The 24,187-nt window shown below is 34.8% G+C and overlaps 4 protein-coding genes across 6 annotated transcripts; 3 read left to right on the top strand and 1 right to left on the bottom strand.

Moving 5' to 3' along the window:
• The first annotated feature begins 6,189 nt into the window (after positions 1-6,189).
• Positions 6,190-8,403, top strand: LOC104732421 (chloroplast envelope quinone oxidoreductase homolog). Its single transcript, XM_010451961.3, has 4 exons — positions 6,190-6,529; positions 7,071-7,212; positions 7,387-7,478; positions 7,574-8,403. Exons 1-4 carry the CDS (start codon positions 6,464-6,466, stop codon positions 8,261-8,263), a joined length of 990 nt encoding a protein of 329 aa, XP_010450263.2. The 5' UTR covers positions 6,190-6,463; the 3' UTR covers positions 8,264-8,403.
• Positions 8,404-9,283: 880 nt separating this feature from the next.
• LOC147930888 (uncharacterized) lies at positions 9,284-10,470 on the bottom strand. The gene is made up of 4 exons (XM_087477832.1): positions 10,259-10,470; positions 9,899-10,172; positions 9,675-9,821; positions 9,284-9,596 (listed from the first exon to the last, which is right to left on the bottom strand). The coding sequence occupies exons 2-4, from the start codon at positions 9,940-9,942 to the stop codon at positions 9,404-9,406; spliced, it is 384 nt and encodes a 127-aa protein (XP_087333958.1). The 5' UTR covers positions 9,943-10,172; positions 10,259-10,470; the 3' UTR covers positions 9,284-9,403.
• A 462-nt stretch (positions 10,471-10,932) lies between these two features.
• LOC104732422 (serine/threonine-protein kinase MHK) lies at positions 10,933-15,342 on the top strand. Of its 3 annotated transcripts, XM_087478273.1 has the most exons (19): positions 10,933-11,361; positions 11,887-11,964; positions 12,050-12,195; positions 12,293-12,371; positions 12,462-12,530; positions 12,631-12,720; positions 12,821-12,959; positions 13,052-13,154; positions 13,262-13,314; positions 13,453-13,519; positions 13,734-13,842; positions 13,930-13,995; positions 14,077-14,145; positions 14,243-14,300; positions 14,395-14,499; positions 14,588-14,622; positions 14,711-14,756; positions 14,849-14,927; positions 15,017-15,342. In XM_087478273.1, the coding sequence occupies exons 3-19, from the start codon at positions 12,188-12,190 to the stop codon at positions 15,156-15,158; spliced, it is 1,317 nt and encodes a 438-aa protein (XP_087334399.1). In that variant the 5' UTR covers positions 10,933-11,361; positions 11,887-11,964; positions 12,050-12,187; the 3' UTR covers positions 15,159-15,342. The 3 variants fall into 3 exon arrangements, with proteins under 3 accessions (XP_087334399.1, XP_087334398.1, XP_087334400.1); XM_087478272.1 differs by having other exon boundaries at positions 11,887-12,195; XM_087478274.1 differs by lacking the exon at positions 11,887-11,964 and having other exon boundaries at positions 10,942-11,361; positions 12,031-12,195.
• Positions 15,343-15,476: 134 nt separating this feature from the next.
• LOC104732423 (uncharacterized) lies at positions 15,477-18,331 on the top strand. Its single transcript, XM_010451964.3, has 9 exons — positions 15,477-15,855; positions 15,945-16,005; positions 16,101-16,247; positions 16,358-16,527; positions 16,614-16,797; positions 16,895-17,082; positions 17,177-17,302; positions 17,388-17,500; positions 17,703-18,331. The coding sequence occupies exons 1-9, from the start codon at positions 15,831-15,833 to the stop codon at positions 18,150-18,152; spliced, it is 1,464 nt and encodes a 487-aa protein (XP_010450266.2). The 5' UTR covers positions 15,477-15,830; the 3' UTR covers positions 18,153-18,331.
• Positions 18,332-24,187: the final 5,856 nt, after the last annotated feature.

Genomic DNA, 24,187 nt, shown 5'->3' with positions numbered 1-24,187 from the left:
ATCTAATTAATTTAATTAAAGGAAACACCATAAGTATAAGTTATGAGACTTTGGTTAGGGTTGTTCTATTGGATTAATATCATGGATATGGTCTTTGATCGGCTATTATAAACTGTTGCAGATTGAGAATTGTTGATGAACCGGGTTTGCGTTGTTGTTATTTCTGAGCCGAGGATTTGACCTGTTTGGCTAAGGTGAGGACTAGTTGGTGTCTTTTTCATATACCAATATGTTTAGATAGTTACTTAGTTTAAGGTTAAGCCAAGTATACCTATAAATTATATATATATATAATCGTAGTTGATTGTTGAGTATATAATAATATATATAATATATTTATTAAATAAAAGATAAGGAAAAAGAACTAGTAATAGGATTTGAAAATTAAAAGAACTAGATATTTAAAACGGATTGCGTGGTGTGTGATATGCATGTTTGTATGATAAAATAAATTGTTTGAGTGTGGGGAGAAAATGTGCCAAGAGGCACGAAGAAGTGGGTGAGCCACAGAGAGTCCTACAAGGAATTCTCCTTGTAGTTGTGTGGTGGTCTACGGGCACATAATGCGGGTAGATCAGGATTGGCTGACGAGCCAACGTGTTGTGCGTGGAAGAAGTGCGAGAAGCATGAGGAATCCGGATACGCAAGTGAAAAAGTACAGGAAGAAGTGTGAAAGCATGAGGAATCCCGTAATGCATGGTAATGAAAATGTGCAGGAAGAAGTGCGAAAGCATGAGGAATCCCGTAATGCACGGCGACGGAAATGTGCAGGAAGAAGTGCGAAAGCATGAGGAATCCCGTAATGCACAGCGTTGTCTATGGGACGTAGTCTCATTTGTTTGATGTTTGAGTGTCGTTGACACGTGATTGATTGCATGTCTTAGGTTTAGACTTTGTGATGGTCTAAGCATGTTTGTGTATGAAGACTTCGTGAGCCCTAAGGCTTGCCCTCGCTGAGTAATCCTAGATTGCTCACCCCTCTCTCTCTCTCTTGCAGGTAACCATGAGGAGTAGTTGATAATGATGGAGTTGGTGTTAGGAGTTGGAGTTTATTCTTTTATTTTCCGTTGTTGGATTTATCGAACTGGTTGTTAGTTTCGGTTTAACGTTTAAAGGACGTTTAAGTTGAATTAATGGATTTTTGGTTATTTTCGGTTAATTATGGTTTACTTGTGGTATAAGTTAACCTGTGACATGCCATGAAAATTGGGTGTTACAGGATCTGCCAAATTACTAAGAGGAAGTCCGATCCAACTTGTCATTTTCGTGGATGAGGAGTGAATTGACTTTGTTCAACTTGTAACAGTTTAAGTACTAAATCTTGGATTTTTATTGAATTTGAAGAGAAAAAGAATTTTACATAAAATCTAGTGTTGTTCAATTATAAATATTATAGTTTTTTTTTTAAAGTTCTACTGTAATTCAATTTATTGGTTGTAGATTATATTAAATGCTAGTGGTATTCAATACTATTAAGAATTTAAGATAGTTTTGAAAATTTAATGGAAATATGATGTGATTATCTTATTATATAAAGTTTGATGTCAAAATTACTCATTAACAAGATCGTGACATGTGTCAATTGGAAGATGTTGAACATGTTAATTCTAAGTTTATTAAAACTAAAAAAATAAATATGTAAAAATTTAAAACCTACCATAAAATCTTATTATATAAAGATTAATGTCAAAATTACTCATTAACAAGATCGTGACATGTGTCAATTGTAAGATGTTGACACATGTAAATTCTAAGTTTATTAAAAATAAAAAAAATAAAAATGTAAAAATTCAAAACTTACCATAAAAGAGTTTTATATAAAAGTAAAATAGAGAAAAAAACCTAATTTTATTTAAAATCTTCTTAAAAAAAACTTCTGTAAACTTCCAAATGTAAAACAAAACTATTAACAGTTTTAAAAATATTAAAAGAAAATTATAAGAAAATTATAAAATTTAAACAGCTTTAAAATTTTAAAAAGATCATAAAAGTACTAATATTATAAGGAAATTACCTAGAATATTACATAAAACCTAACAATGGAAAAAAGCTAAATGCAGTCATTAACAATAGCCTTTCTTACTTGTCTAGTCTATATGTTCAGGAAGAGGGCCTTTCATAGAGCCTCTGACCCATCACCAAACTTGAAAAATCTGGCCACCCACTACCATCGTTGTTGAAACCGGAGAAGAACACATCAGCTTCTACAGAAACAACAAAATCAAGGGCATCCCACAGTAACTTTTGTGCTTGATTCCTAAGATCCATCGGTGAAGGGCTTGGTTCTGTGTCAATCTCCGTAAGCCAACCATACCATCCTTCTTTTTCGTGCTGGTAGATAGGTCTGTCTGGAGGAGGAGGTAGCCAAAGACAACAGGATATTATTAAAAAATTATTTGGTATACACATAATTATACATAGTTGTCCAGTTGTACTCTTATATTCATAGTTCAACTTTTGCATTTTTTCGTATTTCCGGTTAGACTATAATATAAATGATTAATTAGCAGTTGGCCACAAGATTTATCAGTATTAATTAGCATATACAAGGTTTCATAACACAATGTTCATAAAAACTTGGTTTTCACCTCTTTTGCTTCATTTGAGGTGATCACTTACTAAGTTTTTCTTATACTATAAAGAGTGTTTTATGTAAAAACGATAGTATGTATTAGAAAGTGATTAATTCTTGTATTGTTGATTAAACATGGTTTTTTAATAGTTTAATATGTAAAGAAATTCGTATAAACCTTAATTATCATTTTCATATTTTAAATATAAATACAAATATAAATATATATTTAGTTGTACCTAGTTGAACTGAGTATTATATATTTATGTTATCTAAATATTACCCTCTATAGTTAAAATGTAATTTTGTGTGGTTATTATTCATTACCTCTCATAAATATAATAAACAAATAAACAATTACGAATTACATAGGTTGTTCTAGTAACATCTCTTACTTTTTCTAGTAAAATCTCTTACTTGTTCCATTTTCGGTGAACAACAACGACAATTTTAGCTAGGGTTATAGAAGAAGATATGTTGAAGATGACTACAAAATTACAATAATATTGTTCATTAAAACGGATTTATGGACCTACACTAAGCAAAAGAACGTTATGTACATACACTAATCTCAATAAAATTATGTATGTATAAGTTCATATGTACGTACACATTTATATGTACGTACACGTTCGATTTTAGGTTTAATAAACCCGAAATTACCATAATATCCTCGTCTTCTACCTCTAACATACGACTGAAAACCCTAATTTCCCCTGCCTCACTTTATTGTTTCACGACTTATGTCTACTTTTTTTGGTTTCACTTGTGGGGTTTTTACTCAACTATATAGATTTTCGTCTCAACATCTGATTTCTAAATTAAAAACCTATAAAAAGTGAGTTTTAAAGATTTCCGAAACTGAGTAGGAAAAAGACGTTTGCTCCGGCCGATAAACAGAACACGATTGATGAATCTGCTACAAACTTTATTACATGAACACCATTAATCGGAAGAACAGCAAACGTGTTTAGATCTATCCCCAATAAGTCTATCGCAACGCTAGACTGTCTTTGCCAGCTCAAACAAATTCGTATTATTCTGGTAAGACTTTACATCTGTCAAAAATGCCTATTAAATCTACCACAGACTAGAAGTCTACCAATACACTACGAAAACTATTGAGAAAAACAAACAAAGTATACTAAAAATATCTGTAAAAAGTGAGGTCTGTCGCATAAATCTGTCGCAACAGACCATTAGTCTACCATAAATATCTTTTGGGTCATATTGACTGTTGAAAGTGTACGTCAGATATTTTTGGTACACTTAGTTTTTGATAGACATATACGTCCACCGATAAGTGTACCAACACTACAACTAAGTGTACCATCTACGTTGACCGATAAGTGTACCAAAAATATCTGACGTACACCTTTAATCAGCCACCTATATAAATGTACCATCAAAGAATCGGTAGACTTTCTCCCAGTTCCCAATATTTTTTTTTTCCACTAATGGTATTAGCCGTAATTACGTTTTTTCTCAACACTAGTTTCAAGGGTAGTATGGGTACAAAGTTTATTCTAGTAATTACAAACAATTATGTGTTACTTTTGTAAAAAGGAAGCTTTTATGTAATATTCTAGTAACTCACCCTTATAAAAATATTATATATATATATCATAAAATTTGATATTATAATATTATTTACACATGTAAATTCTAAATTTATTAAAATTAAAATAAATAAAATATAAAAATTCAAAATCTACCATAAAAAGGTTTTATATAAAAGTAAAATAGAGAAAAAGAAACCTTATTTTATTTAAATCTTTAAAGAAAAAATTCTATAAACTTCCAAATGTAAAACAAAACTATTAACAATTTTCAAAATATTAAAAGGCAATTATAAGAAAACTCTAAAATTTAAACAGCTTTAAAATTTTAAAAAGATCATTATAAAAAAATTATATATATATATATATATATATCATAAAATTCGAAATTGTAATATTATTTATTTATTTTAATTTTAAGTTGCTAATTTTATAAGAAATAGGATTACTTTATATATAAGATAAAAAAATGATTGTGAAAATATACAATTAATTCCTGTTTCTAAAAAAATGTAAATACTCACCTTTACATAAAGAAAAGATTATTGAAGTTAAAAAAAGAGACCCTCTCATATTTTTTACCAATCATATAATTAATTCAAAAAGACTGCTATTGTAATATATTAGATAGGAGTATGTAAAGGTTAACGTATATGTTTTTGTAACTATAAAAATGTTAAATTGTCCCTCTCCCTACAAATGTAGGGATTAGGTTAATGGACCGGCCTGTTGTGGCCCAATGGTTGACAAAAAAACAAAAACAAATGTTAAAGTGAAGAGACATATAATATGTTATTTAATGTGTTCTAAAGACAATTTATTGGTAGTAGTAAAAACTAAATAGTATATTTTAACAGTACAATATATTTAGTGAAAAAAGAAAAAAACAACTATTTTCTATAACTAAATGTTTATCTCTTTATTTTTTATACATTGTTTTTACTTATGAAAAGAACTAAATATATATTCTTTGTTAAATTAATTTTTATTTTAATAAATTTGAACTTATTTACAACTATTTTCTTTAACTAAAAGTGTATCTATTTACTTTTTTTTAACCAAACAATAAATTAAAAGGAAATTCCTCGGTTAGTTGTCCAAGCTAGAGGGAAGGAGTTTACAAAAGAAACTTGAGAGATAAGAGAACGCGAAGCACGGACAAGACAATTTGCCTTCATATTTGACGCACACGGGATCCAAGAGATGGTGAATAGTGGGAAGGACTCTAGCGAGTTAAACTCATCGAGCAAGTTGGAGAAGGACGACCAATCTTAAGGGGATTGCACCATAGTGAGTAACTCAGAACAATCAGTATCGAAATGTTGACAAGGGATCCCTGCAGTACACATCCGCTCTATGGCCCACAACAACACTTCTAAATTTGAATGTAGTGGGGAGAGGCTCCGTCTTAGACACTTGGCCCCAAACAACAAGGTTCACTCCTCACCAACGTAACACCACCAACCCAATCCTGAATGCACATTAGTTGCTTTCCAAGAACCATCAATCTGAAAAATAGGTGGAGAAACCTGGACATCCGAAGACAAAATGGAGCTGACATGACCGCCGTAAAAGAGAGCGCCTCTTTGCAGGCTAACTTATCGCCCAAATCCTGAGCAATTATATTATTCGCCTCGATCTCTAAACATTAAAAAACTTTTTTATTTATGGCCTTTTAGATTGTCCATCAAATCTATGGTAAGTGAAAAAGTTGATCTAGATCACCCTGTTGAGAGGCACCCCTCCAGAAAACAAAATTCAAATTCGAGTACACCAGACTCATATGGAAACCCTTTGACGAGACCGGAGTGAGAGATAAATCCCAAACTTCACAAGAGCAAGAACTTTCAAAGAAAACGGATTAATAGTATCAACTGTAGAATAGTACATTTTACACCAAATACCACATTGGAAAATTTCGTGTATCTATTTACTTTTTATAATAGTTTTTACTTACTAAAAATATTTACTTTATATTTTTTTGGTTAAATTTCATTTTATGTTAAAGATTTTTTTGGTTTATAATTTCATAGAGAAAACTAGAATTTTTTTTTTTTCACCTTTTAGAAAAACAATCTATCAAATATGTTAAAAACAATTTGAATAATTAAAATCAATGGTCAGTAAAATTAATCAAACTCATCACAAGGATCCACCTGTGAGTCTGTGATCCAGATTGCTACATGTCATCAATTTCGCACCACCTTTACATACTTGAGGTGATGTGGCAACACTGCAGCCAATTTTTTTTTTTTAATTAGAAAGATCAAAAACTTTCGAAGCACACCCTTGTTGTTGTTTCGGATTCAGAGATCGTCGTCATCGTTTACCAATGGCCGGGAAACTCATGCAGGCTCTTCAGTACGATTCTTACGGCGGTGGCGCCGCTGGTTTGAAGGTTTTTATTCTCCCTCTCTCTCTCTCTCTTTTCCAAGTGTTCCATTATAACCTGCTGGGTAATTGCGATTCGATTCCCTCCGCCGATGTATATTAGTGTCGCATGTGCGTACGATTCGTTGATTTTGGAGAATCTTCGGTGATTTTGAATCGTCGATTGGATTGGATTGGATTGCAGAGCTTACTACTAGATTACATGATGTATTGTATTAAGAATCATGTCTTCGTATTTGACATCTTACTTTGAACTCTAATTTCATACAGAGCTGTGATTTGTTATATTATTATTAGTCATAGTTTTAATCATCAGGCTGTGATTTGGATTACATTTGGTAAAAAGTGTTTAAGTGTTAATGATTAAGATTATGGTGTGAAGTTAGTTAGCCCTCTTCTCATATGTGGTAGATATGTTTTCTGATTTAAAGGTGACATTTTTCTGCTAGTAGTCTTTTTTTTTTTTTTTTTTTTTTTTTTTTTTTTGTGAGGCATTCTCGTATTTGATGATTAATACGTGTGCTTGTCTGTCTGAGTTATGTTTTCAGCATGTCCAAGTTCCGGTTCCATCACCCAAGAGCAATGAGGTTTTCCTGAAATTAGAAGCTACTAGTCTAAACCCTGTTGATTGGAAAATTCAAAAAGGATTGATCAGGCCTTTTCTGCCCCGCAAGTTCCCCTGCATTCCTGGTATTCTAATTGCTTTCAAGGTTTTAGTTTCTGTATTAAAAAAAAAAAATTGGTTATTTTGCGTAGAGGGCTTTGTTTGGGGTTTTGTACTTATTTTAAAGAAGACATATATATATATATAGGCTTTCTAAATGTCGATGGAACAACCTTTGATATATTGTGTTTTTTAAACAGCTACTGATGTTGCTGGAGAGGTCGTTGAGGTTGGATCAGGAGTCAAGAATTTTAAGGCTGGTGACAAAGTTGTAGCGGTTCTCAACCATCTAGTAAGGGACAAGCTATTGCAGTTATTAATGTTGTAGCAATTACTCTTACTAGTTAAAAACAAGAAATAGTAACTGTTCTTTTTGGTTGTTTTCAGACTGGAGGTGGACTTGCTGAGTTTGCCGTTGCAAGCGAGAAACTGACAGTCAAAAGACCCCAAGAAGTGGGAGCAGCTGAAGCAGCCGCTTTGCCTGTGGCAGGTCTAACCGCACTCCAGGCTCTAACTCAGCCTGCGGGGCTGAAGCTGGATGGTACAGGCAAGCAGGCAAACATCTTGATCACAGCAGCATCTGGTGGGGTTGGCCACTATGCAGTCCAGCTAGCAAAACTTGGGAACGCTCATGTAACCGCCACATGTGGTGCTCGTAACATTGACTTTGTCAAATCTTTAGGAGCGGATGAGGTTCTCGACTACAAGACTCCTGAGGGAGCAGCTCTCAAGAGTCCGTCGGGTAAGAAATATGATGCTGTAGTCCATTGTGCAAACGGGATACCGTTTTCGACTTTCGAACCAAACTTGTCGGAAAACGGGAAGGTGATAGATATCACGCCTGGGCCTAGTGCTATGTGGACTTATGCGGTTAAGAAAATAACCATGTCAAAGAAGCAATTGGTGCCGCTCTTGTTGATCCCAAAAGCTGAGAATCTGGAGTATATGGTCAATCTAGTGAAAGAAGGGAAATTGAAGACAGTGATCGACTCGAAGCACCCTCTGAGCAAAGCGGAGGATGCTTGGGCCAAAAGTATCGATGGACATGCTACTGGGAAGATCATTGTCGAGCCGTAATAGTTTTTTTTTCCCCATCTTTTAACTGTCTGTGATAATAGAAGTTCAAAGTTTGTTTCCAGTTTACACATATTGCTTTATGTTGTTTTGTTTGATATAACAAGACACTTTGGATGAAATAGGTATTATTTGTTCTACCACATCGTTGAAATGGTTGAGTTTGGATCGAATTGTATCAAACCTTATGGACCTATTGGGCTGGGATAATGATCCAAACCGATCCAAGATTTTGATTGTTCCAGTTCGGTTTTGGTTATGGGTTATTTATTAACTGGATCAACAATCTGTGAAATTTAGTTTGGTTAACCGAGAACTTTGGTTAGTCTGGTTCGGTTCTCAATTAACCAATTTTTTAAATTTTGTTTGATTACAGGATTTACTGTTTGTACGGAAAGTTAGACCATTTTTCTTAATAACCGAACTAACCAAACTATTCCAATCAAACCAAGATTATTCCACAATAACCGAAAAACAGTATTTTTTAAACAAAATTCAAAAATTCGGTTAATATTGGGTTTTTTTGAATTTCAAAACCTAACCGAAAAACGGAAACAAAAATATATTTCAAAATTCGGTTAGTATTGGTTTTAAATTTCTTTGGTTTTTAATTTTGGCAAAATTTTCGATACTTAAAAAAGGAATTTAATTCAATGTACCACATTTTCCATAAAAATTTTCCAATCTGCCACAATTGAAATGTCTTTTTCGATTTACCACAAATGTTACATATAATGACATTTTTACCCTTCCGCTAATATGATAAAGAGAATCTGTCTTTTATTATTTTATGTTGTTTCATAAAATGGGACAGCCTTTTTCTGATCTTTTTCGGTGGTAGAAGGTCAAAAAGCAATGTCTTGACATTTATTGTGGACAAAAACCTGATCCAATTTTTTTTTTTTTTTTGGGATGTTAGGATAGAGGGACATGTTACGTGACGGAAAAAGTTAATAGAGTTTCAATTGTCTGTTTTTTTTTGTCTGTTAATAGACTTTCATTTTGGGCCATTTTGTTTAGACTAATTATGCGTAGACAATGATTAATGACGGTGGACAATGTCCCTTTCAAAATTGTGTTGCTCCCGTAGACTTTTTTTTTGTCTATCCGTTTGATGGACAAAGTTATTGTGAGAAGCAGTGTTTATTTGTGTCTACTATCTACGAAACTCTCCTTTGAGATTCTGCTCTGAAGGCATGGAGAACGTAACAGTAAGCATTTCACTCTTGAAAGCAGTGGTCCATGCTCTGTAGATGGGATATCTTGTTGAACTTCACAAACACCAGTTGGGACAGGGATATCATTAGGAAGACCACAATTGTTTCTGGAGTCGTCACTGTGTGGACAACAACAAAAACGTATAAAAAATGTCCACAGTAATTTGTCAATAAGACGCCAAACAGAGAAAACTTACATGATATTGTCCTCCGACTGCTGTTTTTGAATTGTGTTGGTGGCAGTGTTATCGGTGTTTAGAGATGAATCTGCTTGTTGAACTTCACAAACACCAGCTGGGACAGGGATATCATTGGGAAGACCAAAATTGCTTATGGAGTCGTTACTGTGTGGACAACAACAAAACTTTTAAAACATGTCCACAACAATTGGTCAATAAGACGCCAAACCGAGAAATCTTACATAATATTGTCCTCTTTATCCACTTCCAGAGAGTTTGTTCCCATTACATTGACAGGACAACTGTTTTCACTGTGTGGACAAAACCAAAGTTTCAGAATCTATTCTTCCATAAATGTCAAAAAGAAACCACTTATTAAAAGTGGAAAAAACTTATAGAATATCCTCATCTTGACTTTCTGGAATGAGGACGAAGTTGGGAGTAGGTCCAAACGTTTGGTTCTCTCTCTCCATCCCAACCGCGACCGTGTTTGTTCCCAAATCCTGTCTGTTAAACCTATGGGAACCACGAAATTGGTAAAAACGATTAGGGTTGAAACGATTAGGGTAAAATTGGTAGAAACTGTTGTGTGTTGTACTTACAGTTGATTTGCGACCACGAAATCGAGCGAAGCCACTTTCTGGTTAGCCGAGATTGATTCGTTTCTTGCATCCATTGAAGAGTTTCAGATTTGCATGCGGAGATCTTCGGATAAAGAGGTTAGAACTGTTATAAAACTGACCGAGTCGAAGAGAGAGATCGAAAGGAAATTGAGAAGAAGAAAAGTTGAAATCGGAAAGAAAGCGGAGAGACCGGAGAGAGAGAATAAAGCTGGACCAAAAAAAAATTTTCAATTGTTTTTCAATATCAAAAGAAAGGAGGGTATAATCGTCATTTGAGAAACTGTGACGTGGTACACTAAAAAAGGAATTCCCAATATGGTACATTGGAAAACATTGAGTATCCAATGTGGTATAATTGTTAAATAAAAAAAACCAGAAAACCGAACGAAAGAAACCGAAGTTCCACAGCTTACTGCCTTGTCGTTTTGCCATGAGCCAAACTTGTGAGGATAAAACAGACCTAACAACTTCTAAAGCCCAATTACTCCTTGATGACAAAAAGCCCATTAGACTATCTGCGACCACGTCAATTCTTATCTTGAAAGACTTAGCAAGTGGAACCTTCCCGTAATACACGAGTAGTTCAAGGACCTTTTCGTCATTTCAAGAAAATCCACAAAATATTAATATCGCTCTTGAAGGGGACCACCGTTGCCTTCCCCACCACAACCAAGCATTTTCCTCCGTTTCTCTTTTTCCCTTATTTTTTTATTTTTCTAAAATAATATATCCAAAAACCAAAAAAAATCAATTAATTATCTTTTTTCGTTAATATTTTATTTCCTTAAAACTAATAATTTAATTTCAATTAATTAATCAATTTTCTTTTGTTTTCCTCCTTCATCTTCTTCTTCAATATTTTTTCTTCTTTTTCTTTCTTCTCCCATGGCTTCCTAAGCAATCTGTTTTTTTTTTCCCTCTCTCTCTGTCTCTCTCTTCACCTATAGAATTATCTCTATTTTTTTTTTTTTAGCTTCTCTTAATTTCATCTTCTCTAAAACATAAACGACATTGATGTTTCTTGTAATTTCTTCATCAGATCCTTTAATTCGTCTCCAATTCTGATTATCAACCCATCAATGGTGAGGAACAACTCTACTCGATCTTCTTAGATTTTTCTTCACTTTTTTCTTTCTTGAATGCTTTAGGTTTTGATAAAATTAATTAAATTTAATCTATAAAAATATTTACAAAGAAGAACTAATTGTAAAGATTATGTTTTTTTTTTTTTCATCTGTTGTGTTCATATAAGCTTTTTTGTTTCTTCCATTAATGGAGCATAGGTCAGGAAAAAACTTTTTTTTTTTTTTTTTTTTTTTTGGGTTTTTGTGTTTTAATAAATCCGATTTGATTGTTTTTGTTTGTTTATATTTCTCAATTTCTGTAAAAATCGATTTTATTTTTTAATAACTCTGCAAATTCTTCTGATTATTCCGTTCTCTGCGCTAATTCTTCTGATTTGTTCTTCTCGAGATTGACTCAAAAATTAATAAAGTTTGAGACTTTGTAAATGTAGAATCTAGCTATATGGCTTTTAGAGTTCCTTATTCAATATAACCGATCTAGATTAAATCATTCTTATTAAAATGAAAGATTTTTGTTGGCAGATAACTTTGTAGTTGGAGATTTGTTGTGGATGAAGCTTGTTGATTGCAGCTTGTAGAAGCTGCTCCTCCTTGAACAATGTTGATAACTTTTCAGATTACTATAACTAATCAGTGTTATGATGAGAAGTTGGTTCTTGTTTACAGTCTATGTTTCATGCTACAGCCAAGAAGTAAACCGTTTATGCAATCTTGTCACGCTTCTTGTGTTCAAAGAGTAGATACTACTTACTGGAGGTTCTCAGAGGTTAATTGACGATTTTGTTTTTTTAACATTGTCTCGTATCGCCTGAATAACGGAATAATGGAAAGGTTTGTTTCTTTCTCTTTATTGTTGCATATATATATATATATTGGACTTGCGCAGTTGGGAGAAAGTGATGAGCTTTGTGGTTTTGCTTCTGTGTAGGTATAAGATTTTAGAAGAGCTTGGTGATGGTACTTGTGGTAGTGTATATAAAGCCGTAAATTTGGAAACATATGAAGTTGTAAGTTGTTGAATGTAAATGTTTTTTTTTTTTTTCACTCATGTAGCGATTGTGTCGGCTTATTCGACATATACCCTCATGTTTCCTCAGGTTGCTGTTAAGAAGATGAAGAGAAAATTTTATTACTGGGAAGAGTGTGTCAATCTGCGAGAAGTAAAGGTGATTATTGAATCCTCTGAGGCTATGCAGACAGTATATATGGTCTATGATCTCTATGTTTTGTGTTCAAGGATGATGATATATAGTTTTACTTTTACAGGCTCTTCGTAAGCTAAATCATCCTCATATCATAAAGTTGAAGGAGATCGTGAGGGAACATAATGAGCTGTTTTTCATCTTCGAGTGCATGGTAAAGGCGATCTCTTCGCTTTCTTTTCCTCTCTAGGATACTATACTCTCTTATACTAGAGAATATGTTCTCATTGATCTTGGATAAATGATTTGACTAGGACCACAATCTGTACCATATAATGAAAGAAAGGGAACGAAACTTTTCCGAAGGAGAAATAAGAAGTTTTATGTCTCAGATGCTGCAAGGGCTTGCCCACATGCATAAAAACGGGTATTTCCATCGTGATCTAAAACCCGGTATGTCTTTTGCTACTTTATATTATACTAAATGAAATGGTTTCCTCTCTTTGAGTACATCTTAAATATTAAGTTTTGTTCTGTTTCGCAAGAGAATTTGCTGGTGACCAACAATATCCTGAAAATTGCTGACTTTGGGTTGGCTAGAGAAGTTGCATCTATGCCTCCTTACACTGAATATGTGTCCACACGTTGGTAAATGATTTCTCTTTGATATTGTCTTTGCATTTATGCATAAATGTATGTAGTCTAAGGTGATATAGATAGACTAATAATTTGTAAATTGGCTCTGATTGCAACAGGTATCGAGCTCCAGAAGTTTTGCTACAGTCTTCATCATACACTCCTGCAGTTGGTACGTTTGCAAAAACTTTTTGTACTTAATCACATCTCAGTTGTATCATATCAAAAGCTGAACCATCGCTAATAGTTCAAAACTTTTCTTTCTTTCTTTTTGTCTTCCATTGTATATTAACATTTTTAAAAACTGCAGACATGTGGGCAGTGGGGGCAATATTAGCTGAGCTTTACGCTTTATCCCCGTTATTTCCTGGTGAAAGGTGAATTTTTTTCCCTTTGACCAAACTTAATCTCTGCGTAGTTTTCTTTCGTCCATAATTTGTTTATTGCTGCCTAATGTTCTAACCTGAAGTGATTCTATCAGAACAATGAATTAAAATTGTCCATTTTTGCTTGTATTGTCAAATCTGTGTATACACACTTGAAGATAGAATATTCAGTGAAAACTGATATAAATGATTTGCTTATGAGCAGTGAGATAGATCAATTATACAAGATCTGCTGTGTTCTTGGCAAGCCGGACTGGACCACGTTCCCTGAAGCGAAAAGCATATCTCGAATTATGAGTTTTAGTCACACAGAAGTAAGAGTTCTTAAAGAAAAGATAAGTTGCTTAATATAATTATTTGTACGTAAATATTCACTTTGGTCTTTGAATATCTTGTGACAGTTTCCGCAGACACGAATTGGTGATCTACTCCCGAATGCTGCTCCCGAAGCTATTGATTTGATCAATGTGAGTTCTTGTGTTCACTCTTTCTTACCACTCTTCAGAAAGTTATTATTTTTCGTTAATCTTGATTTTGTATATCAACAGCGACTTTGTTCATGGGATCCATTGAAAAGACCAACTGCTGATCAGGCACTAAATCATCCGTTTTTCAGTGTAAGTTGAATATTCCCTTTGCTTCTTTTGATTCTATCTCACACACTGTCCTCCTCTCAGTACAGTTGAAAATGTAATGATCTATTATTCTGAACAGATGGCTACACAGGCTTCTTATCCTCTTCATGACCTTGAGCTGAGGCTTAATAACATGGGTGAGGCTTTTTTTCTTCGTTTCTGCTTCATGTATGTGCTGCTTTCATGACCGTTAAAGAGTAATTTCAATTAAATTTTGTCGTATTCTTGCAGCGGCCATGCCTAATCTTGAGCTAAATCTCTGGGACTTTAACACTGAACCTGAAGAGTGTTTTCTTGGCTTGACACTGGCTGTAAAACCAAGTGCTCCCAAAGTGGGTAAGTATCATTCCTTCGTGTACACAGTGGGTTATAATATTTGACACAAATCGACATTGAGCAAGGGTTCAAATCTTTACTTTTGCAGAAATGGTCCGCAGTGTATCTCAGGACATGAGCGAAGTAAAGCTTAGACGCCAATGAACATCTCTTAATTAGCATTGTTAAACCTCTTGTTGAATCTAACTGAATAAGTGGTTTACATATGCAGAATTTTCTCTTTTGCCCTGGTGTCAATAATGATCGGGAACCATCAGGTAATGAAACTTGAGCATATGATCAGATTTGGTGGTTATTCTTCTCTGAGAAAGGTTGTTGTTGAATCTCTCTCTGTTTTGAACACTTGCAGTTTTCTGGTCTCTGCTCTCTCCTGATAATAATGGCCTCCACGCGCCCATTGAATCATCTCCTTTATCCCTGTCGTTCAGGTCAGATTACTGAAGTTGTCACTACGGTTCCATTGTATGTGAAAAAACAAAAGGGCTAATCAGGTTTTTTTTATTGTTGTTGTGAGCAGTCCAATGCAGCAACACACAACAGTGGGGGTACCTCCACAGTCGACGACAGGGTTCACAATGACATCATCAATGCAACCGAATATGTTGGACCGCCCGTGGATGGCTGTGTCTGCGCCGTTTCAACAAAGTCATTACCTCTGAATCTAATTAATTCCCCCCCCACCCCCATACTCTGTTTAGTAAAAAAAAAAAAAAAAAGAGAGTAAATAACAGAGGTTTGTCAGAAGATAGCAAAACACAAAACAAAACATAACAGAGGAAGATTGTTAAATTTTTTTTGTCACCAATTTTATTCTTCTTAAATCCCCTTTTTAATTTGTAAAAATTGGGTTTTGGGTGATACAAATTTCCCCTCTGAGCTTTTGTGTTAAAAATCATAATATTAAACAAATTAAAAAAAGTTCACAATTTTTTCCTTGGACTCATCATAAAAACCAAACTAATCCAATCATTTGAATCAACCAAACGAATCAATCATTTAAATCTTGATGTGGTACTTCACCATAAAAATATTAATATGTAATCTTTGAGTTCGTTTATAATTAATGTTGGATTTTTCGTCTTTTCGATATTTTTAGTTATATTTATCTTGGCTTATCTAGACGAAAATTTCAAGAAATTTAGATTCGTTAATATCTCTTTTTTATTTTGATTTTGATGTGAATATTAATATTCCCTAAATAGTAAAGCGAACAAGTCCAACAATACGGATAGATATTGAAAAATGAATTTCTATCAAAACAAGATTCTGAAGTTGTAAGTCTGAGAAAACTCTGCAACGAAGTACAAAATAAGAACCCTTGTAGGCAAGCCATGGGTGGTGATACTATCAAAGATGGTAAATTTCACGGATCTTTTCATTGTTTCTAAAATTGGTTTGCATGTTTGATTTAACTGAAAAGATAAAAGGGATTTTTGTTTTAAAAGATGTTGTAGAGGAAGGATCTTCAAGATCATCATCATCATCTCCTTGTTCTTGTTGTTTCAGGTATTAGTAATACTCTTTTATCACTGTTTTTTTATTGAGGATGATCATATATAATCAAGAAAGTGATGATTATGTGCTTTCTTTTTATGTGGCAGTGATGATTTAGGGTTTAAGGATTTCTCGAATCATGTTGCTGATTTGAGAAGGAGAGATAAGGCTTACCAGGAGATTCTACAAAGTCATGATCTGTTGCTCAAAAGCAGCAAACGGAGACTTAGACAAGCCAGAAACGATATTTTGAGGTTTTTTTCTTTTCTTTTCTTTTTCTTCTAATTAATTCATTTTATTTAGGGAAAGATTCTGTGTTAGTTCTACTTGGTGATGTTTTTTTTGGCTGTTATGGTTGATATAGCTATACTCCTGGATCATGGTCTGATGGGAAAGTGAGCGATTACGATGTTCAAAAGACGACATCGATCATCCTTGTTGGTCCGAAAGGGGCCGGGAAGAGTAGCCTTGTTAATCGGATCACAAGAGTGATTGAAGATGATGAGTTTTCTCCAGATAGAGCTCAAGAATCATGTAAAGTATATATGTTTGATTTAGTTTCTATTTTAGAGGTGAGATTGATTAAATCATGTTTTTTTTTCTGTGCTCTCGAATCGCAGTTGGTAAGCAGTCTAAAGGAGGCACATATTTTCTTGAGGAATATGAGATGCCAAGAGGAGGTTCTGCTTCTTTTTGCTTATATGACACGCGTGGCTTGAGCCATATCTCATCATCATCTGATAACACTAGTATGATTGAGCAGTGGATGACAAGAGGCGTGCATCACGGCGAACCTGTCATCTGGTTTTGATTCTTATTCTACTATTTTGACTATTCTTAAACCTTGTAGGCTTTAATTACTTCTTTTTTGTTAACTTGGTGAGCTTTTTCATATGTTCAGGGCATCGGATAGCTCGGATTTAAAGGATAGACTGATCCGAGATAGTGGTACCGGTTCTGAGATAAGGAAAGTGAACTCTGTTATCTTTGTTGTTGATGCGGTCGAAATCTTGAAATCGATGGAGAGTGAAACGAGCTATGCTCATATGGTATCCACTGCCTTTAACTGTCCGTTACTATCGTTTAAAGGTTGGTTAGTCAGTTTTTATATTAACTGTAAGCTTCAAAACAGTCTTTTTTACTTTGTTTTGATCTCAACAAAGAACTTGAATATGGTTTCTAGATGACAAGCCAGCAGTAGTTATGACTCATGGAGATTTGCTTTCTCGGGAGGAACGTGCCCGAGCCCGAGTATTCCTTGGAGAGCTTCTTGGTATCCCACCTGACAAACAGATATTCGACATTCCAGGTAACAACAAGCACATTTTTTTTTCAGATGGTTATGCATCTTTCTTGGTTATGAAAATGAATTGCGTATGTGTTTTGTTTTATAGCAAGCCGGGACCCAGCTACGGCGCTAACAATCTGCAACTTGCTATGCTATAGTCTTGACCATGCTGATAAGAATCTTGTATTTCTGCCTAAAAGGAACTTCACACTACCCAAGGTTTGTGCTTAGTACCTCTTTGATTTTAAAACATGATCGATGTGACAGCCGGTTAGATCTTTTTGTTTCCGGTTTGTTTTGGATCGGTTTAATTGATCCACATTGAATACATTTTAGGACCATATATCGCATACCGGTTTAGATTTTGGGGAATCCATTATTATTATTAGTGCTTAATTTGTGGTTAATGAAATAATTTCAGGTGGGAGGAGGATTAGACATAATATCAGTTGCTCTGATTGTTGTATTCATGACCTTGGCTTCAATATGGGTTGTTAAACATATTTCCGTAGTCAGCCAAAATGTAGCGAATGAGGCTCAGCACAAACTGCGTACGTTCCCAAGTCCCCGGTTAAACAACCTCACGCATAAGGTCTCGCCGAAGCGTTGCATTGGGCCTCAGAAGTTCATTGGAGGGCCAAAACTTGCGCGTGTTCCAAATCCTGAGTCTGAGTCTGTGACTGAAAGTGAGCCTAGCATTGATTTGCACATAGCTCGACGCTTGTGGTTAGAAGAGGGGAAAGTGGCCGAGGCGAAACCAAGCTTAGATTGGCGAACCACTCGACGCTTGTGGTTTGACGAGGGGAAAGTGGCCGAGGCGAAACCAAGCTTAGATTGGCGAACCACTCGACGCTTGTGGTATGTAGAGTGAAAAGTATGCAAGCGTCAAACATCTTATATGTTAAAAATAAAGTTGACGGTGTGATAAACTAATATAAAACAGGATGTTTAGAAAACTTGACCTGTTCTCAGTTCTCACCGGTTCGATCGGATTCTCTTATTTTGTTTTAGTAAACTGTAGTATATGGTAATAAATGGAGTTTTGGAAAAGCAAATCTCAGCAAAATAATTAATTAAAAAGATGCATTGAGAAAAGTTTAAGAATTTGGACATATAATAATAACTAATAAGGGTAATTCTCATTAATACCATTAAAACTAAAGGAGGTGTATTCAACTTGACATTTTAAGTGATTTGTCTGAAATTTACAAATTCTATGTTATTCAATCATAGATTTTAAAAAGTCTATTAAAATCCACTGTTATTGAACTGATGATTTATAAATCTACTTTAAAATCCATTAAAATCTCTTGTTATTGAACTGATGATTTAAAAATCTACTTTAAAATCTACTGTTATTCAAAACAGTTTTGTGGATTAGGATTTTAATAATTTTTAGGATTCTGGAGGATTCTGAAGGATTTGTTTAGTTAAAAATACATAAATCCAAATCTCATGGTTTTAGGTGAGATTTGGAAGAATTTTACAGAAAATCATATGAACTTCTCTAAAATCTATCAAAATTCTAAATTTCCTAAATCCCATCAAATTCTCCAAAATCATGGTTTGAATACACCCCCTAAGTAGTAAGCCATGCTGTAGCACGGGGAAAAATATTTACATATAAATTTTAAATTTGTAAAATAACTAAATTTTATATTAACCCGGGTGCTATAGTATATGTGCATTATTTTTTTGTAAAATAACTAAATTTTATATTAACCCGGGTGCTATAGTATATGTGCATTATTTTTATGTAAATTAAAAAAAAATTAAACCTAGACGTGTTTACTTTGGAACGGGAAACACGTCAAAGTCCCATCCCATCCCCTCACGTTTTAACCCATCTCCTCTCTTCCTATCTCATCCCGTCTCATCTTGTATCATCTCATCGAGTATGGTCTCTTCCCGTCTTGTCCCATATTCCTCAGAATTTTTTTTTATCTTATGTTCGTTTCCTTGTAAATAATTACTTGTTAGATAATCTTTACTGAAAGAGATTGAGTAAAAAATTTACCTGTTTCAGTTTACATATACTGGAATTTTCTCAAAATTTAACTATTGTTTTTAAAGTATATGTACTTAATTAGTATATTAAATTACTTCAAAAAAACACTGGTAAAACATATATTCTGTGAAATAATAGTATAATAGTAGTACTTTTTTATAAAAATTAGTTGGCAAATCTTTTACGGTGTTTTGTCAATATTTTGGTGTATATGTAGAATACCAACCCGTACCGAAAATAAACATGATCATCATCTTCATCAGCTAGAAAATATATAATTTTTTGCAATCCATCCATAATAATCAATGATAAGCCCTTGTTTGTTGAAAATGTTAAAGTAATATTGTTACGGGGTGTTAAATCTCGTCCAGTTCAATCTCATCATATCCCGTCCTGATCCATCCCATTTGATTTTTTATGTCCCATAAACATTTTATTTTAAATAATTATCAATATAATAATGTTATTAATAAATTTTGGCTAAGAAATTTAGATGAAATACATGTATTCTCCATTTGTACGTTTAATATAATTTCTATAGTAAGTAGAAATTAAAATTCTCAAAAACTCTCAAAATATTTTTAAAAATATCCAAAATTCTAAAATTACCCGTCTCAAGGTAGTAATCCGTTCCAAAGCACGAGACAATATATTTCATACAAACTTTAAATTCGTAAAATGACTAAAACTTATATTAACCCAGGTGCTAAGCATAGGTGCGTTATTTTTTTATGTAAATTTTAAAACATTTAAACCAACACGTATTTACTTTGGAAAGGAAAATACGTCAAGTCCTGTCACAACCCCTCATGTCCTAACCCATCCCCTTTTGTCCCTCTCATCCCGTATACATCAGAATTTTTTATCTTATGTTCGTTCTCTTTTAAATAATTACTCGTTAAACTATATTTACTAAAAAAGATTAGGTAAGAAATTTAGTCGGGATACCAGATTTCTCCGTTGAATACTTTTTTAATTAGTTTAAATTATCCAAAAATTATATAATTATTTTTCAAAAATACCAAAATTTTCAAAGTGTCCGTTCCAAAGTCGTTAATTACATGTCGCATAATCAATTCTTATCCATATTAGTGAAAGCTTGACACTTGAATTTATCTACCTATATTTTTTGATTTCGTACTTTTATCTAAAATTTATGTCCCTCTTTTAAAAAAATATATTTAATATATTGTTTTTCATTATTCGAATTTACCCGTTTCAGTTTACATATACAATTTCTCGTCTTAATACCATAAATAAACTTAAATTTTCTCAAAATTTAATTATTGTTTTTAAAGTATATATACTTTATTAGTAAATTAAATTACTTCAAAAATACAATGGTAAAACATATATTCAATAAAATAATAAACCTTTTAGGTCGTAAATTTTTAATTGTATAATAGTAGTATTTTTCCATAAAAATTAGTTGGCCACTCTTTTACGGTGTTTTGTCAATAGTTTAGTGTATAAGTAGAATACTCCAACCAGTACCAAAAATAAACATGATTATCATTGTAACATCCGCGAACCGGATTATGCGGTTTTGGTAGGAGTGTCGATCGACACACTTGTGGCATCGATCGACACCACTATTTCTGGGGTCGTCGGGTTTGTTTTAATTCGCGATTTTGGTTTGGTTGGTTTGGTTTAGTTATCTAAACCGAGTATATAAGTGGAGAAGCGAAAAATTAAGGGTTTTAGGGTGTCTGGTCGCCGTTTGCAGAGATAGAGAGAGAGAGGAGAGAGTCTATTGTGGTGTGAAGGAGATTAAAGGAGAAAGAGCAGAATCGTTAGGGTTTGGGAGGAAATAATTTCGGCATATCAAATCGTTCTCAAAGGTAATGAAATTTGGTAGGTTTATTCCCAAGTCTTTCATCGTCATTATCCTTTTTACAAAAGTAGTTTTGGATTTAAACTCGATGAGTTATTGGCAGTTTCGTGAGTCACGTTTTCTCAGACGCGAGTTGGAACCATTGGGGATTGTAATTGAGATCGTGGTCTCGTCTGATTCCTGATCGTGCTGAAATTTTGTGGGAAGCTTTGTGACGTCTAGGGATAGCTTTTCAGCGGAGCGATTTGGTAGTTAACGGTTGGTTTTAATTTTAGGGTTTCGTCTTTGAGACTGTTCTTTTCTAATGTTTCTGTCCAGTTTTGCTATAAGTCGTTTTTGGTTATGTGGCTTGTTGTAGGGCGTTTCTGGGCTGTTTCAGACATTAGGAGGGTCTCAACTGGTTGTATTGGTTGTTATAATCAGTTGATAAGGTGAGTGCATGACCATGGCTTATCTAAGCCTGAGAATCCTTTGTTTGCTTGATTTATTGTGTTTTGTGGTGTTGTTCTTGCTTGTGGTGGTTGTCTTATGGTTATTATAGGTTCCTGAGGCTTTTGGGAGAGTTTGGGACAGATTGTAGGCGGATTGAAATGGAGGTTCGTCATTCGGATTCGTGCAGTTCGCGTCTGCGAAGGGAATGTCGATCGACACCAGTTAGGTGTCGGTCGACACCATGTTTGGCCAGTGTCGATCGACACCTCTCTGGTGTCGGTCGACACCAAGTTGCTTGTTTTGTGATTTTTCCTGGTTTGTTTGTGTTTGGTTGTCGTTTGTTAATCATTGGTTTCTCAGTTGCTTGTGTGTATAGCCCAGTAGATGGGAGGATTGCCTCACTAAGTATTTGTGATAATACTTACGCATCTCAATTGTTTGTGGTGTGCAGGTTTGTGTTGTGGAATCATGGCGATGAGGAGGAGGATGATGATCTAGGGTCTCGTTTGTGTGTTTTTGGATTGTTGGATATGTTGTTGGAACCTTGGATAGAGATATGCTAGGTTGATGGATATAATGCTTAGGATTGTTATTGTATTGATGTTGTAATGGTTTTGTATGGTTGGTATGTTTCCGCTGTGTGTACTGGTTGTTATTGGTTTAATGAGGAGTTGTGGTTTGGGTTGGTTTAATTTAGTAGTATAGGCTGCATAATTGTTTACATTGTATTTAATTGTTAAAAAAAAAAAATAAAGATCGAGTTGTTTCATTTTGGTATCAGAGCCTTTACGGTTCTAGGATTGTTTAGAGTGGTTTAAGGAAATTTAATTGGTTGAATTATTTTCTTATTGTTGGATGCATGATGTTGTGTGATGGAATTGATTATGAGTAGTTAGTCAATTTGCATGTGGTATTGAGTCCTAGTATCATCCTCTTCGAGCCTTCAATGAGATTCCACGGTAAGTTGTTTTTTTATATGTTGTTAGTTGTTTAGTGTTTTTAGTTTCTGTGCGGAAGGTGCAGTTGGCTATTGGAAGTTGTTAGAAAGTCGTGGATCAAGCCGGTATCGGGAAATACCGTTGGCGGTGACTTGTGGAAGTGGATGTATTGCATATGGAGTTCATTTGGATTTTTGACTCGTGTATCATGTAGAAAGGAAATAGCTCGGGAATTCTTTAAATGGAAAGTTTCCATAAATAGAAGGTTGCTATAAATGGAAAGTTTCCAGAAATAGAAGGTTGCTGTAAATGGAAAGTTTCCATAAATAGAATGTCAAAAAAGGAAAGTTTCTAGAAATGGGAAGTTTTATGAATAGTTAAATCTTGCCTATTAATGGGAAGAGTTGAGGTAGATCTAGTCGGGAGATACATGATGACATCAGACTTGTTTGCTCAAGAGTGTGTGGGCCCAACTCATGTGATACCGATAGCTCGATGGACTTTGTGGCCAGAGAGTGGAAGTGGTATGTTTGCTTTGGATGACGATCCGAGAGCACGCTTTAGGGTGACGACCCAAGAGCGGGATTTTGAGACTCCTTGGATACCGTAGCTGTGAGCCGCGGCTCGGCAGTGAGCCGGTATGTCTCGAGGGTTGCGACCCGAGAGCGGGGGGAGTGGGCATGTGAGACTCCCTGGATACCGTAGCTGTAGGCTATGGCCTGGCAGTGAGCCGGTATGACTCGAAGGTTGCAACCTGAGAGCGGGAGGAGTGTGAGTGACTTCCTGGATGCTGTAGCTTAAGGTGGTTAGCCTGATAGCAAGCCGGCATGATTCGTTGGTTGCGACCACGGACGGGGGAAGCACTGAGTTGTGAGCAAATAATGTCTAGGATGTGAGTATATTGACTAGAGGGAGACCTCATGGTTCAGTCGGAGGTGTGCGGGCTATTGCGATAGTGCACGGGAAACCTTGGCTGACGGTATTTAGTTCGGTCGGAGGACGTGCGGGCCGTGTTGATGGTGGCACGAAGGTCCTTGATGGATGGACGGTGTTGCGGGATTCGAGGACAAATCCTTATTGGTGGGGGAGAATTGTAACATCCGCGAACCGGATTATGCGGTTTTGGTAGGAGTGTCGATCGACACCCTTGTGGCATCGATCGACACCACTATTTATGGGTTTGTCGGGTTTGTTTTAATTCTTGATTTTGGTTTGGTTGGTTTGGTTTAGTTATCTAAACCGAGTATATAAGTGGAGAAGCGAAAAATTAAGGGTTCTAGAGTGTCTGGTCGCCGTTTGCAGAGATAGAGAGAGAGGAGAGAGCCTATTGTGGTGTGAAGGAGATTAAAGGAGAAAGAGCAGAATCGTTAGGGTTTGGGAGGAAATAGTTTTGGCATATAAAATCTATGAGATAATGAAATTTGGTAGGTTTATTCTCAAGTCTTTCATCGTCATTCTCCTTTTTACAGAAATAGTTTTGGATTTAAACTCGATGAGTTATTGGCAGTTTTGTGAGTCACGTTTTCTCAGACGCGAGTTGGAACCATCGGGGATTGTAATTGAGATCGTGGTCTCGTCTGGTTCCTGATCGTGCTGAAACTTTGTGGGAAGCTTGGTGATGTCTAGGGATAGCTTTTCACCGGAGCGATTTGGTAGTTAACGGTTGGTTTTCATTTTAGGGTTTCATCTTTGAG

Source organism: Camelina sativa, chromosome 12 (genome assembly GCF_030686135.1).
Source record: "Camelina sativa cultivar CO46 ecotype springtype chromosome 12, ASM3068613v1".
NCBI lineage: Eukaryota > Viridiplantae > Streptophyta > Magnoliopsida > Brassicales > Brassicaceae > Camelina > Camelina sativa.
Note: the sequence above shows the minus strand (reverse complement) of the source record. Positions and strands in the feature narration are given on the sequence as shown.